Source organism: Protomyctophum parallelum, assembly GCF_964188405.1.
Source record: "Protomyctophum parallelum genome assembly, chromosome: 6".
Classification (NCBI taxonomy): Eukaryota; Metazoa; Chordata; class Actinopteri; order Myctophiformes; family Myctophidae; genus Protomyctophum; species Protomyctophum parallelum.
Window position 1 is genome coordinate 14,441,102 of NC_139701.1, and position 17,455 is coordinate 14,458,556.

The 17,455-nt window shown below is 42.4% G+C and overlaps 1 protein-coding gene across 1 annotated transcript in view; it reads left to right on the forward strand.

The window, feature by feature from the left end:
* Positions 1–556: 556 nt before the first annotated feature.
* The window catches only part of gipc3 (GIPC PDZ domain containing family, member 3), a gene marked incomplete at both ends in the record, with an annotated part of 29,128 nt that continues 12,229 nt past the window's right edge, over positions 557–17,455 (forward strand). The window contains 3 exons of the mRNA XM_083766626.1: positions 557–853; positions 12,231–12,416; positions 12,969–13,149. Of these exons, the coding sequence (XP_083622752.1) occupies positions 557–853; positions 12,231–12,416; positions 12,969–13,149 (664 nt within the window). The remainder of the gene's footprint in view (positions 854–12,230; positions 12,417–12,968; positions 13,150–17,455) is intronic.

Sequence of the window (17,455 nt, forward strand, 5' to 3'; positions counted from 1 at the left end):
TCGCCTTTCCTTACAACACATTGTCTGTGGCCATTTCCAGGTGGCACGCTTCGGCAGCCGTTTTGTTTGATATCAGAAGCAAGCACAAACCCTCACTCATTCAGGGAGAGAATGTCACAGGAAGCGCTGATGCCTCACTCACACCAGACTGCTACAAGGGGATCAATGATGTTAGACCGTGTCATATTTGTAAAGAAGTCTTTACCTATGTGGTGCATTGTGTTTGTGTTCCACGGGGGTGCTGATCAGGTGTCACCCATACGATCTTCGGCTTGCAGAGTGTTGGGTTTCCAGCTGGCAAGGCCCCCGAAAGGCCTCCTCAGGCTGCTGTTACCTGGAGACTCTCATCACTAATTCAGCAGCCAAAGCTGCAGAGCTCTGGGTGGCTGCTTGGCTTGCTGGTTGGCTGGCTGACTGGCTGGCTGGTTGGCTTGGTGAGTGTGTGTGTGTGTGGGGGAACAAGGACAATCGTCTATCGGTGACCAGGCCAGAGCAGCACAGCACACCACCAGAACGGCTCCCAGTAGAGCAGGACCATATCAGAGCTGGGGTTCCGATGCAGAACGGAGAGGCTATGAGCCCGCAGGACTCCAAGGCGGCAGCCGCCGCGGGGCCCCCGGAGGAACAGAGGGCCAACAACCACAGCCAGACTCACGGGAGCTCAGAGCCCTCGGCTCCACCGCTGCCACCTCCTTCGCCGCCTCCGCCCGGCCCCCCGGAGTACCCGAGGCCCCGGCTGGTCTTCCACACCCAACTGGCCCACGGCAGCCCCACGGGTCGCATCCACGGATTCACTAACGTCAAGGAGCTCTATGCCAAGATAGCCGAGGTTTTCAACATCTCCGCCTCAGAGGTGAGTCACAGTTCTGGGTCGATTCACTTATTATATCATAGTTGCATCATCATTTCTTTCATGGAAATGGGCTAACATTCTCTTTTCTTCCTGCTGTTACTAGTCAGCGAGGCCTTTGGGAAATGGGTGTTAGATTTCTATTGAGGCTAGTTTCCATGATACACTGTAAAAGATCGTTTGGCCTTGTTACTGTTTGCCAGACTCTGTACCCGTGTGAGCCTTGATCCTGATGAATAATAGCAACAAAATCACCAGATAATGATCTTCTGTCGGTAATCACCACATACAGTAGATATGGGTGAGTCATGTTGAAAGAGTCGAACAGACCTTGAGATGACGTTAAATGGTGCATTTATATTGCACTTTTTAGCAAAGCAAATTGTAATGTGCGTTACATCACCCGTTCACACACACTTTCCCAGACCAACTGCACCAACATGCATGCTCATCGGGAGTCTTGCTCAAGGACACTTTGACGCAAAGCCTGATTCCAAGCACCTGAGCCAGCACCTGAGCCAGTATTAGCATTTACGTTAGAGGTCATTTGTATCAACACAGTGAGGCTGGGTTGGCTTTGAAACTTGCCAAACTAATTTTTCTCATTCACAACAGAGTTATTTGATCTCATATCATGAGTTTTAGCAATAGCACTTACCCCACCCCCTTAGATAGTATTTCTGCAGACTTAGATAGCATTTGATACAGACTTATAGCATGTTATGTAGACAGCACTATAATTGCATTGTATGTAGTCATAGCACGTCATAGTACATATGTATAGCATAGTAGTATAGATGTATAGTTTATATGTATAGCTTCATTATATAGATATTCCACTGTTACTTTCTTAGCTTACGCCTGTTTCTTGATAAATGTTTTTATATGATCTATTCCCATGCTTTTTTTGTTCTTGCTTAATGTAAATCGCTCTGGATTAAGAGCGTCTGCTAAATGCCTAAATTGTAAATTGTAAACTGTAAAAGGGGAGGGGACATGACTGAGGAGATTGCAGAGGTAGGGGGAGCCAGAATGTTTAGTGCTTTGTAGGTGTAAGGAGGACTGGTGTATATGGTCTCTGGAACGGGTACTGGTGAGCAGGTGGTGCAAACCTTTTGCATTTGTGGCACCCCCATAGGAAGACGTGACTAGAGAGTGTCCGTGAGCTCTAATAGAGGCCCCTCAACAAGCTATTCCAATTTGGAGTTTGATTGCATGTTGCGTTCATGATGGCATATCAAAATCCTGCTTCACGCTCATTGTCACATGACTGAATTTGATTAAATAAACAAAGAAAGACAAATAAATCATCACCTCCCTATGGATCTAATGAAGGTGACCCTCAATGTGTGATTCAATTTAGCTTTTTTGCGTTTTTATTTTATTTTTACACCACAATTGTAGCCAATCAAAACGGAATGAGTATGACAAAACGGAATGAATGATACATGTTCATCACATGACTACTACGAGTAGTACTGACTACTGAAATCATGTAGTAGCCTAATTTGTGTTAATTTGTGACAGAATATGCCCTATATGGGCATGGTAAATGGTGCATTTATATAGCGCGGCAGCGCCTTTATCCAAGGCACTTTACATAGATTGTGCATTACATTCACCCATTCACACACACATTCATACACCGATGGCGGCGGAAACCATGCAAGTTACCAACCAGCACATCAGGAGCAATTAGGGGTTCAGGGCTGTATTTTGCGTGTCTTAAGTACCAGGTCTTATTCCCTAACTTGAGTAAACTAAAGACCTGGAGGCGTGATCAATGCTCTTTGGCCACTCAGAATAGCCAAATAGCATTGATCACGCCTCCAGGTCTTTAGTTTACTCAAGTTAGGGAATAAGACCTGGTACTTAAGACACGCAAAATACAGCCCTCAGTGTCTTGCTCAAGGACACTTTGACACTCTGGGAGAGCCCGGGTTCGAACTGGCAACCTTGCGGTTTCTATCCAGCCACTCTACCCCTGAGCCACTGCCACTGATGCAGTTGCATCATTCATGATCCAAGGAATCCAGGGAAAAATAATTGTTGATTGTATGACTGAGTTACCGGCCAAAACGTAGCTCGGGACACGCTGTCAGGCTGCAAGTGAGCCTAGGTGTCCGAACCGCTAGGGTAGTGGACCGGGCCTGCACGAAAGGTTCGATACGGACCAGTGCAGCAGTTTCCGAGATTAGCTGTGTACACAGAGACGCAGACAAACGGACACAGAGACGCAGACAAACGGACACAGAGACGCATACACGGACGGACGGACGGGCGGAGGGAGGGATGCACACGCAGTAGCACGCACACAGTCAAACAGAGGTGAAAACATCTCCCTCTTCCGAAGATAACAATATACAGATTAAAGGTATTGATTTTGCGATATGCATGCATGGAAAATGCATGGAAAATCTGTTTCACAACCCTGTTACCATCCACACACACGCACACACACACCAGCTAAAAAGAAGCCTGTCTGTGACCTTGACCTGAACACCTGCAGTTGTGTTCTAGAACGTAGAAGGTCTCCAGCGGGACCTATCCTCCTCGCTGTGAGGTCACAGCAGGCAGGCAGCTGCATGGAACACATGGAACACCGGGCCAACGGCCTTGAGATGAAATGTACTGCATGAACCTCACACACGCGCACGCACACACACACACACACACACACACACACACACACACACACACACACACACACACACACACACACACACACACACACACACACACACACACACACACACACACACACACACACACACACACACACACACACACACACACACACACACACACACACACACACAGCTGCTCTTAATGCCAGGACAGCCAGAGTCCACAAGGACAGCTGAGGTAGAGATAGGCCATGGCGGGGACTGAAATGGCCGTGTCATGGAAAGAACTGTGGTGGAAAAAGTATTGACATTCTTTTCAATACTGCCAATATACGCTGTTACAAGTAAAAGTCAGAAATTCTAAATTTACTTGAGTAAAAGTACAAAAGTATTGGCATCAAAATGTACTTTAAATACCAAAAGTACAAATTAAGTTTTCAAATGTATACAAATATTTTGAAAATAGCAGTTGGCTGAAGTGGTTAATGTATAGGCCTATGGCCTATAATAATAATAATAATAATAATAATAATAATCCAAATCTACGAAGTAACTAGTAACTAAAAGTTTTCAAATAATTGTAGTGGAGTAAAAGTATTGAAAGTATAGCCTACATTTTAGCTAAGTATATGTAGGACTACTTAGTTACTTTCCACCACTGTAATGTCTAAGAGCTCACTATTTTTGTGTTTTATGTAAAATAAGTTTTAGGTCTTGTTCACGTTTGGTTTGCTTAAATATGTACAGTACGTGTACCTTGAATTAATTGAGCTCAGTAGAACTGAACTGAACGGAAATGCATTGTTTTGGGCATTTGTATGCTTAATTTCAGAGGTATGGAAGTTTTCTAAACTAAAAGGCTGCAAGAGAGGCTAGCATGAAAGTCCATAAACAACAAAAAACGTGTTGATGATGTACTTTTGAGGACCGAAACGTCCACTCTCTAACTGTGTCACTTTGTCATTTTCTGCATTTTTGAAACTGAAGGACATCTTAACCGTTTAAATGCGGGAACGGGAGATTCACGTGGTTCGATTCCCAGTGCTTCGATGCGGGAAAGGGAGATTTACGTTTACTGTATGTTTTTATTGATAACTTTCAATCGCCTTTTTACACACCCGAGCACTTTACCTACTAGCACTGGATGGTAGCACAACACTCCGATCACGTGATAAAAAAGAAAAGAAAAAAAAGATGCCTCTTCCCCCTCCCTTCCTGAAAACTCAGCACGGGAGGGGCTCAAATGCTCACTATCACACAATGGCGGCCCCCATTGCGAGCGTAGCTACTAGCTAGCCCTTAGCCAGATCACATTTCATGACATCCGTTCGTATCTAGCTAGGCAGAGCTGTTTCTCACTCCCCCCCTGCATGTCTCAGGGGAGGGAGGGAGGGCCCCTGTTTTCTCGCGAGGAGGCGTCTTTGTGTAGACTCTGTTTCTGTCGGAACATGCTCGGAGTCTCGGACTTGTTCCCATAATGGACACCACGGATATAAAGTCTGGTCTCCCTTCCTTCATCATTACCGAGTCACGGCACGGTTATTTTGTTATGATGATGTCTTTACAAGACGCACGCGCCGCTGTTCTGACTTTACAAGTCAGCAACAACAACCTCGGCGAGCCAAGTTGGAACGATACACAGCGACAGATGGATAAATAATGACAATGGATAAATAATGGATGGATAAATAATGACAATGCGTCTTCGCATCGTTCCATCTGCCCGCCGGGGGTCTTGATCCGTCATCATCATAATCTTCATAAAAAAATAAACAAAACAGTAGTAACGTAGCCCCAATATGTTCCTCGACTCTCAGTCCCATTATGCGCAACAACAACCTTGGCGAGCCAAGTTGGAACGATACACAGCGACAGATGGATAAATAATGACAATGGATAAATAATGGTAAATGGTAAATGGTAAATGGTGCATTTATATAGCGCCTTTATCCAAGGCGCTTTACATAGATTGTGCATTACATTCACCCATTCATACACCGATTGCGGCGGAAGCCATGCAAGGTACCAACCAGCACATCGGGAGCAATTTGGGGTTCAGAGTCTTGCCCAAGGACACTTCGACATGTAGACAGGAGGAGCCGGGATAATGGATGGATAAATAATGACAATGCGTCTTCGCATCGTTCCATCTGCCCGCCGGGGGTCTTGATCCGTCATCATCATAATCTTCATAAAAAATAAACAAAACAGTAGTAAGTTAGTAACGTAGCCCCAATATGTTCCATCAGTCCCATATGCTCATTCTTTAGCTCATACAAAAGCCATTTAGTCACAGACATTGACAGGCAGATACAGTATACAAATGAACACAAATAATATCCTATACATACCATACACTGAATTAAAGCCCTGAATGTCTAATTTTAGGAGGAAAACAATATACACATTGATCCCATGTACAGTTTGTCAGTAATTGTTTATTGAATGCAGCTTGCGGCCACCAGAGAGAACTTTAGAGAAGGCATGGACCTGAACAACTATTATTCACAAAATAAGGCCTATAGCGACATGTACATACTATATACCGTATGAAACAGAAGACTCTCTGCTTTCATAAGAAAAAAACTAATACTGTAATAATAATAAAAATCACACCCCTGTGAAGTGAGCAGTGCAACTGTTGCAAGAAAAACTAGAGTTTGACACTAGACATATAATGTATATGTTTTTAAGTGTCTATTTGTACGTCTCTAAATGTTTTGATGAATTGAAAATGGTGGACCCTCTTGTAAACAAGTGTAATGCTTAATTGGGTCGTCCACTCACAGTTAACAGTCTTTGTATTGAGTTTGTGCTTGAAATGTACTGTAATTCTGCAAACTGTTAATACATATTTCAATCAATCAATCAATCTAAGCATGTTTACAAATTGCTTTACTGCTACGGTGATCATAAACCTCTTACAACACTGACAGACACTGTAGTAAAGACGTAGCATTGACGTTGGCGTTATCGGAAAGCTTATCACCTAGCTGTGCGGTGGGAGCTGTTGTAAACACAAAGCTCTGGTCCAAAGTTGTATTCAGGTAGGAGGAGGTGTCAAGGACCAACAAGATGAACACAACTTACACAACAGATATGAATCCACTTTCAATTTGAGCTGTCCTTGAGAGCGTTATCTTAGCACACAGGTTCATTGTCAAACGAGAACCTAATAACTCCATTTTATTAGCCGTGTTGCTATAGGCAACACACTATTGTTCTCTGTCCAAGAATTGTTTTGCCAGCAAAGTGAACCTGCTTTTTGTTAACTTTTGCACAACAGAAAAGTGAAGCTTTGGTCATGCTTCACACACTGTTGTCATGCTTAATATGACGTCACAATATATAACGTAAAAGTTAAGACGGAATTCAGTTCCCAGTGGATTCACTCCCGCTTTGAATGTTATCAACCGATAATCACCACTATGTTCCTTATCAGACCATGCAATGGAGCAATATGGACATTTCCTACATACTGCCTACAGCGAGTATAGGCGACTAGGAAATGCGGAAGTGAAATTACTGCCGCCGAGGCGAAAACAATGTGAAACTGCACTATACAACTTTGCTTTATGTCTACTTACGTGGCCGGTTAGGGATAGAGTTAGTGGTAAGGTGCGTTCAGACTTGGATGGTTAGAGCGGCGCGATTACATACAAAGTAAATTAATGCAAAGACGAGAATTTGCGCGAACAGTCACGGCACGACCTGGTGCGGCACAAACGGGACAAACCAAGCGAATATATATATTCAGATCTGAACGCAGCTTTAGGGTTAGTAGTCGGACAACACGCCTATGTCGCTGTCAAAACAGTAGCCATCATCAACGCACAGAATGCAGCTACTGAGATCTTGGTAGGTCAGTAGACGGCTACTGAGGCCATTCAATGGTCTGATTAAACAGCATAATGTCCCATTCAGTGCATTGAAAGCATTCGAATCTGGTGGGGCAACCATACTTGCAATTTTCCAGAATTGCACCTTTCTATTGTTGCTGTCGGGCAGTGTTTGGGTTTTTTCGTATAAGAACGCCCTACTTAAAACATGTTGGCATGCCGGCATGTTCTTGGGCACCTCTGTAGACAATGCCACGCAAAAACAAAAAAACGGATACACGCTATATCCAAGAGGCCTGCCGTAAACGCACGCCGTAAAACGTATATATTTATGACATAGGCGGACAAGTGAAAAGGTTTGTGAAACGTATATATATATATACGTTTATCGCAGGAAATGTGTCAGACTAGCCCAAAGCGTCACACAAAAGCATCAAAAGTAGCAGATCTGCAAGCTCTAAACGAGCGTTTCGAGCTTGTAGATCTGCTGCTTTTGCTAAGTTTCCACCTGACAGAGGCAATTAGTGGGCTCGATCACTTCAGAGAGCCTCGTTAGGTCATGCACTTTGCTGCTTGCTTTCTCTCTCTCTCTCTCTCTCTCTCTCTCTCTCTATTCAATTATTTTGAGAATCACACTGTAGCTCTTCTTAATAGGAACCTTTTGACATTTATTTCAGGAAGAGATCAAACCACACAATTTCTGCAGGAACAGTACCCATTAAGTTAACAGTAGAATAATACATCCATCATATGGTATTCATACCCTGTTCTCCATGTACAATGCTGCTCAATAAAGGTATGCTGCTCAACAAGGGAAGATGAAAACCAGGCAGAGAACACAAAACAATATTAGAGGCTGAGGGAATGTCAAGAGAGACCATGTTGCCTCTGTTGGGTGGAATATGTTGCCAACACTGTTAATTTTCAGGATTCCAATTCCAAAATAGCCAAATCTACAAGCTCAAAACGCGCCGCTTCACGCCACATTTCGAGCTTGTAGATCTGATACTTTTAATCATTCTTACCAAAAGTAAGACTCATAGCAGAATGTTCCATTCCAAGATTTCAAATCTATAATAATCTTTTGAAAAAAGCAGATCTACAAGCTCACAATGTGTAGCATGTATATAGGACTGAAGTATGTATGTGTACTGTGTAATAATCAAAATCTAGAAAGTAACTATAGTAACTTGAGTTTCCAAATAAATGTAGTAAAAGTGCAATATTTGGATCCGAGATGTAGTGGAGTAGTGAAGCAGAAGTATTGGAAAACGGAAATATCTATATAAATGCAGTGACTGTACGTGTGTACGGTTGTAATCCACGTAACTTGGGAATCTTTCGCCCCACCGACACATGCGTTCCACACTCCCACAAGGCCCCTCTGGACAGGGCCCCTGCCCAGGCTCTATGGAGCTCAGCTGGCCTGTTCTGACATCACAAATATGTTCTCACATCTGCATAGACTCCATATTTGGGCATGCCTGACAAAGAACTCCATATATATGGGCATAAAAGGGACACATACATAACTGGGTGGGGCATGCATTTCCAACTTCCATCGTCGGATACACACACGGTTGTCCAGAACCACCACAAAAGTTACTTATTACGCCGATTTTATCCAGCCGATTGGCTCGTCTGGAGTCTGCTGGCTGCGATTGGCGTTGATGACACGTTAACCGATCTAATCGGTCTAGTCAGGTCCACTGGACATGCTGGGACCCTACTAAAAACGACAAGCCTCCTCATACCCTCCCCTAAACTTAACCGCAAGCATGTCGCAGCGCGGTCCTAATATTAACGCATGTTCGCCAACCTTAATCCTGTCGGGTTTTTTTTATCAGTCAGCAGAGCATGCCCATACTCGTCGAAAACAATCATACTGATCCTAAGTGATCACTGCGGTCTTGTCTATTGATAACAGTCAAATCGGGTGTACAAAAGGTATTGCATAGCCGGTTGGGGCATGGATCTCCAACTTCCATCGTTACCGACTTGGTGCTGCCGGGCACGGGTCTATAGTTGAAGTGAAGTACAAATACATCAAAGTTGTACTTCAGTACAGTACTTACGTAAATGCACTTAGTTACTTAGTTTACACCACTGTTTTTTGGAGTAAAAACTCTACACACTGTAGAGGTCACTGAGTGTATACGTGCCTCAGGCGAGCTCAGACGTACGTCATTGTTTCGTGGATTTGTTGAGCAGACTACTGCCTGTCCTCGGGCCTGTTTGGGCTGCCTCCACTAGCGGTGTTCAATTACGTAGCGTTCATGTAGTCAGTGTGTCGGATGACCCTGAACTCCAATCAGACAGACAGCACAACACAAGACACTACAGTGTCTGTCTGTGTACCCAACAAGTAGACTACTACTGCATTGTGTGAAGAAGAGATAGCTGTAGGCTATATAAAAAAAAACTGCCAGTTGTTGTTTTTAAGATTTTGTGGACTGTATCACTTGAAAGTATACTGCACTATTTACACAACATACTTTAGTATACAGTTAGGCCTATAGCCCTCTATAACGCTGCAATTTATTTAGTGCAATAACATGAGCCAAGTAAATATTAGTTAAGTAGTGTTAGCCTTAACACTACTTATCTTTCTTCTTTTGACCTGTTTCATGCCTCTAAATTTGTATTTATGCTTTGTTTTCCTGGTGTAATATGCTCTATGGTTGCTTTTTCCCTTCAGGGACAGTGGATGCCTTTGCTAAATCCGGTGTTTTTACATTACATAAATATTGTTCATTACTAGGGATGCACCGATGTGTCGGCCACATACCTGTATCGGCCGATATATGCAGTTATCGGTCAATATTGGTATCGCCAAATAAAACTGACATGAACCGATGTCAGTAGCCTAGGGGTTTTCAACTGATTGTGAACCAGGGACCACCACCCTGTCTAAGAATCAAGCTAGGGACCACTGTTGTGTTGGGAGGGTATATGGACTAAGCTTAGCGCTTTCATAACACTTGCTAATGCTATGCAATATATATACACCACTATTTCTCAACCGATGGTCCACGGACAACTAGTGGTCCATGGCATAATAGGCATGCAGGTAGTCCATGAGAAAATGTTTTAAAATATAAATAAATTGTCTTTGTTAGATGTATTAAAACATGTTTAAATAATACAGTATTTCAAAAGTCCATCAAATGTAAGAAAATATTTGAATTGATAGCTAATCAAAATAATGAAATTAAATCATGACTGTTAAGGGCTTGATTTCATTCATTGCACGATACTATGTGCAACAAATTGTATCAAGCCAAGGCATTATTTAACTGAAATATACGAGTGCAGGTCCAGAGCCAAAAGATATATCTTTTGAGAACCACTGATCTATTCCTATCCCACGGTTACACTCTTACTTTATCCATCCTCCCATTTCCTAATAATGATGACTCAATCGGGTAAGCTGGTAGACTGCACCCTTCTTGAGAACTCCCTTTTCTGTGGAATTTCTTAACCTCAGACTTCCCAGTAACTGATTTATGCACTTCCACGTCCACCAAAAGTAGTGCATTGTTCCGTGGAAGAAAATACAAAATATTCACTTTGCTACAATACTAAATGCATGGTCAGGGACCACATGCAATACCTTCACGGACCACCAGTGGTCCACGGACCACCTGTTGAAAACCCCTGCAGTAGCTCATATTTATCTGTCGTTGATAAGCATACATTTTGCCTTGGCTATGTTGGTGTGTTGGTTATCTGTAGACTACCAAGCTGTAGATTCTGAACATACATTGATTGTATTGAAGATGTATTTGTTTCCCTGGCACGAAATGGGAAATAAAAACATAAAAAACTAAATAAACATATATCGGTATCAGTATGATATTTTAAACATCGGTGCATCCCTATTCATTACTATGCAGTGTTCTGACTAAATTAAGAAGTAAAGTAAAGTGGACTCTGTAGTGATACACTGATCCATAAGTTAAAACTCATAGTTGATGATTTCCTGTGTTTGGCTATATAGAAGTGAATATTTGTACGTCTCTAAATGTTATGATGAATTGAAAACGGTGGAACCTCTTGTAAACAAGTGTAATGCTTTATGGTGTCGTCCCCTAAAGTTTTTGTATCGAGTTGTGCTTGAAATGTACTGTAATTCTGCAAACTGTTAAGAAATCAATCAATCAATCAATCAATCAATCAATCAATCAATCACTCAATCAGTTAACCAAATCAGGATTTTCCAACTTCTTTCTCTTGCATGATGCTTGTGTGCTCAAAATACTTCTACGGCTGCACTCACTTGTCTGAATAAAACAAGCTAGCTAAATAAATGGTTTAGAATATTTGAATATGAAGCTTTATGACCAGACCACCCAGAACTCATCTGAATTACAAACCATAGCCTACATACAGTACAGGCAGACTATTATACCGTAGTCCCCTTGACTACCAACTGCCCTCTGCTGGTGAGATTATGTACAGCGCAACTGTTGAGACCTATGATGAATGTGCTTTAAATGCATCCCTGCTGCTGCTGGCTCAAGCAGTGTATTGCATAGACCACATTATATTATGTTTACTCTGTTCCGCCTTACTAGGGTTAATAAATAACCTTTTTCAATTAAACACGCTACTTTTAACATAATCGTTCGCTGTTAAATCTTTAACAATAACTGTTCCGCATAAATGTGTGTTTTTTTAATGTCTTTAAAAACACTATTTAAACATTATTTTATATTCCAGTCGGGGGACAGGCGCTCGGGTGACACTGTCCACTACCACGGAGGTTGTGGGTTCGAATCCACCATGGTGCATTCAGATTGGATGAGCGTCTACAAATGAACACAATTAGCCTGTGTTCGGGGGAGGGAAAAGAAAGAAAGAAAGAAAATAAAATAAAAACAACTACATTGTTTCCTTGTGTCTCTCCATCAGATCCTGTTCTGCACCTTGAACTCCCACAAGGTGGACATGCAGAAGCTGCTGGGGGGACAGATCGGCCTGGAGGACTTCATCTTCGCCCACGTCAGAGGAGAGACTAAGGAGGTGGAGGTCACCAAGACGGAGGACGCCCTGGGCCTCACCATCACGGACAACGGGGCCGGATACGCCTTCATTAAGGTGAACCATTAGTCAAACAATAACATGCTTTTGACATGAGGAGACATCAATATCCTATCCTATATATGGGCTATAATATATACACAGAATAAATCTCCCTGCTTCTGGGCCACTTCCCTACTTCCTTCACAGGTGTAACCTATAGTATAGAGTAATAAAAGGATAGAGACCGAACCGGAGCGCTATTCATTTCAATAGAAGTTGTTCAGTGGCATTTTGGAAGCACCCGGAAGACTGCCGGAAGTGCAATCATAACTCAATGGCTCGAGCGAGCGAAAGTTTAGCCTAGCCTAGCCCGGACCTCAAATTTGAGGTCCGGGCTGACGCACATGACGTTAAGTTCTTTCCAAGATGGGGTGTGTGCATAGAGCCCATGTGCATTGGAGCTGGCAGAACTGCAGGTTCACTGAGAGATGCAATGAACCTGTCCAGAATACACGCGCGTGATGTGACAATAAAGATGGCTCTGATGCTGAGCTCCTACCTTTTTGTCTGGTTTTTAACTAAGCACCATCATTTCACAAACTGTGTGCATGTGTTCCTCTTCACCAGAGGATAAAAGAAGGCAGCACCATAGACCACCTGAAGTTGGTATGCGTGGGCGACCACATCGAGGCCATCAACGACCAGAGCATCGTGGGCTGCCGGCACTACGAGGTGGCCAAGATGCTGAAGGAGCAGCCCAGAGGGATTCCCTTCACGCTGCGACTGGTGGGGCCCAAGAAGGCGTTCGGTGAGTTTATCGTTACTCCAGTCCAAGAGTTGTTGGGGCGCGTCGGCGGCCGGCCTGGATAGTGTGTCACAAAGCCAACGACTTAATGGCAGGTTTGATTCCAGCCGGTGAGCCCTGTGCATGCTGCGTGTCCTTACCTGCTCTCAGTTTACCGTCGCTTTCTCTCTCGGAGTCTAGTCTCTAGTGTATAGGTGACTGGAATCCACCCAGGGCTCTGTACTAGGCCCTCTACCGCTTTTTCGCTCTACACCAGTGGTTCTCAAACCTTTTCATTTCAAAGACCCCCAGTTTAAAAAGCGTTATATGCCACGGACCCCCATAACTCTGAGCGGGTTAATTTGGCAGCAGGGGAAAAAGTACCCAAATGTTTTACTTTACAAAGTGTCAGTACTGATATATATATATAGAAATACTCTGTTACAAGTCCCCCCCCCCCTCTCCTCCCTTCTTCTCTTTCCCCTCCCCCTTCTCCTTTTCTAATTTAATTTACTTACTTATTTTTTTTTCTGTATTTTTTTTTTTGTGTGTAATTTTCCCCTTTTCCAGCTGTATTGTCTCTGCATTGTGGAAGAGTGGGTGGGCTCAGTGGGTGGACGGGAGGAAAATGAGGGGTGCCTTAAGACGTACGTACTGTATCAACAAATGTATATGCTGACAGTGACATGTATAAGGACCCCACATGGGAGGGGAAACAAATGTAAAAAACCCAATAAAAATATATTAAAAAAAAACAAGTAATAATTCATAATTCCACGTTTACTTGACTAAAGATACAAAACTATTGGCTTCAAAAAGTACTAATTTAAAGTTTTCACATGTATAATAATCTTTTGAAAATAGCAGATCTACAGCGCATCGCGTTACATCGCGCGCGCGCGTGTGTGTGTGTGTGTAAAATAAATTAAAAACGATAACTAAACTGAAACTGTATTGTGTGTTCACAAAACTAACTAAAACTAACTGAAATTATAGAAAAAATACCCTTAGTTATAGTTTTTATCAATATTTATATGCATTTCGGAAATTCATAATATAAACCTTTTAAATTCATTCAATTAATTTCCTCATTTCTCCAACAAGTTTTACGGCTGTTTTCAGCACCGTACGGCAGCATGTAGACACACTTTACGTTGCTTGTTTACATTCTGCACTGCCTGAAACTGACTGCATGTTACTTGGAAAATCAGACCCGTCTTAAGTGAGTGGTACTGTACTGTACTGTACTGTACTGTACTGTACTGTACTGTACTGTACTGTACTGTACTGTACTGTACTGTACTGTACTGTACTGGATTGCACCAATGTGGTTGCACCACTCAAAATGGCAAAAGTTGGAAGAAAGAGACAGTCCAATATGGGAGAGAGACACAAGGAAGTGCCCTAGAAAAGGATGATTGTAAAATATGCGGAGCACATCGGAAGGGTATAGGCCTATTATATAAGGATCAGGCATTTGTGGAATGAGCAACACAGCTAAAACATTTGCCAAAATGGCAAGTGGTTGGTATTATTCACCCTTGCCACAACAGCTTGGTTTGGTATGGAACAATATCTCTCTCACGGGCAAGACAGAACTTGTCATCATTAAAGGCAATCTCAATGCAGTGAGATTCTGAAGCCAGTGGCGATCCCATATATTCAGAATCTTGGACCTAACACCATCCTCCAGGATGACAACGCTCGCCCCGTAGAGCCAGGATCACAGAGTACCTCCAAAATGTAGGAGTGGAGAGGATGGAAATGCTGTGAGCCCAGACCTCAACCCAATTGAACACTTGTGGGATCAGCTTGGGCGTGCTGTATGAGTGTATGTGCTGTACATGCGACCAACAGAACCAAGTGTTGTTTTTTCCTTATTACTGTGGGAGAGTGCAATCATCCAATCCACTAAGCAACTCAAAGCAAGGGTTGGTATACCAACCATTTGCAATTTTGGCTAAATGTTTGGGGGCGCTACCCACACGTTTAGCTGTGTTACTCATTCCACGAATGCCCGATTCTTACAATCTATACAGACTATACCTCGTTGTACAGGTGACAACGATCAACGATTAAAATTATATAAAACATAATACCAAATGGTATCATCAAAGTGGAGAAATAAAGGACCAAAGTTACGTTTCTGAACTTTTAGAGTTTATATTTTTAAATGGTATATTTTTTAGGTTTTATTACATAATACTTATTGATCTTTTTTAATCCTATACCTGATAAATAAACAAACAAAGTACGAAAAAAAACTAAAACTAAACTAAAACTAAGCATTTCACCAAAATAAAAACTAAATAAAAACTAGCAAACCCGCTCTAAAAACGAACTAAAACTAACTGAATTAGAAAAAAACAAGTCAAAACGAACTAAAACTAAACTATAATGAAAAAACAAAACTATTATAACCTTGGTGCATGCGTGTGTGTGTAGCCTTGAAAGGTTTATTTAGTGAATGAATGGATAAATGTACAGTACATTGTGCAGCAATTTGTGTTTTATTCTATTTGGGACCACCTGTGTAAAAATAGATGCAGAGGCACTGTATCAGCAGCCTCTATCAGATAGGATGACTTATGTTATGAAACATTATGTTATGAAAACATATTACATCATATGAGCAGCTGTGACCTAGATATCCTACAGTCAGTGCTGGGCACCATTTCTAATTAGTTTCTAATTATCACCCTTGGTATGGTATGGTTAATACAATATAACTTACAATAAGTGGTTGTATTTTGTCTCCCTGCTCTTCTATTGAGACATTTAGATTGTGTATCCCCTGTACTGAGCAAGCAGGACGGCTCCATTAGTTCAATGGTAAATATTTCAGCTCTTGCACAGGAAACTGGATTCAAATCCGTGGTAGAAGAGGGAAGTTGCATATAGTTCTGTTTAATGCTAACGGCTACAAGCATTTGATCATTTCCTGTTTCAGAATGACAGTCACATTCCAATGCATCTCATGGTAACATGGTAACATGGTAGCACCACAAAGGCCCTAGAAACAGGGCTTCAGACATCCCAAAGTAATTTAATAAAACTGATCAGGCTACGTACTGCTTGGCCTCACTCCTACAACTCACCTTACCCCTGCTCATTGTGATCGTCTGGGATGACTTAGGGTAGACGACAGGGTACGTTTGGGATGGCTTAGGGTAGACGACAGGGTAGCAACTTGCAATGGGCCTGGTCTACACCACAAAGACGCCCACACCTGTCAAACTACTTCTTGGACGTACTTTTTCCATCTCTTCCAAACCACACGGACAACACAGTCGAAAACCACAAATTCTGCAAACAAAACAAAAGCTTTGCAAGTCTGTGTGGTTGCCTCTAGTTGGTGTGTGAATAGAAATGCTAATATCAGTGGTTCTCAAACTTTATAAAGTCAAGAAAGACCCACACATTGATATGTATTTATTTAGCCGCAGACCCCCACCTGAAAGGGTGTGTGCCAGGGACCCCCAAGAAGAGAAGATGTGTGTTTAAAACATATTTTCTAATATTTTCAAAAATAGCAGATGTAAAAGCTTGTATGTATGTTGTTGATCTTCTATGTTTGTGCTCTGAACTCTGAAGTACTGTAATAACAGACAATTATTACTTGTTCTGTAAGGTTATGTTGGGTTAAGCTACAGCTGTGGCCTAGAAATCCTAAATGAAAATGATATAGGCCTCGCTGAAAATGTGATCTGGTAAGGCAATGCCTCCCTCTGCTGACACGATTAGGGTATTGCACTCATACTGTACTGTACAATTTATAGGATATAGTTATATCAAAACCCCATGGAATAGGCTATTGAGAAATAACTATGGCATATTTGGCGTATATTATATTAGCCAGGGAAATACAAATATAATCAGAATTCATTTCTAAGCCATGATATATTGTCACTTTTTATTTTATTTTTAATCCCACGATTTTGTAACCCATTTTCACCCCTGTGTCAATTATCTAATGTGATCCTGGGCTCTACACACCCTCCACCAACCTGGGGAGAGCAACGGACTTGAACTCATGCTTCCTTCATGCATGAGTGTCCAAGTTGCTCCTTTACACCTGACATGGGGGAGTTTCCCTGGTTGGACGTAGCGTGTGGAAGGAACACGTTATTCCAAACAGTTCCTTCCCCTCCATCAGGCGCCCCGGCTGGCCAGGGGGAGGCAGTTTAGAGACCAGGATATTGTCACTTTTAATTTTAAGAGGGTGATACATATACACTATGATTTGAAAACCCCTGCCTTTTGTCCCAGGAACTTAGGAAGCCCTTGAAGTGTTTTCTGGAATGCATTTGTCTTTGGTAATCAATCAGAG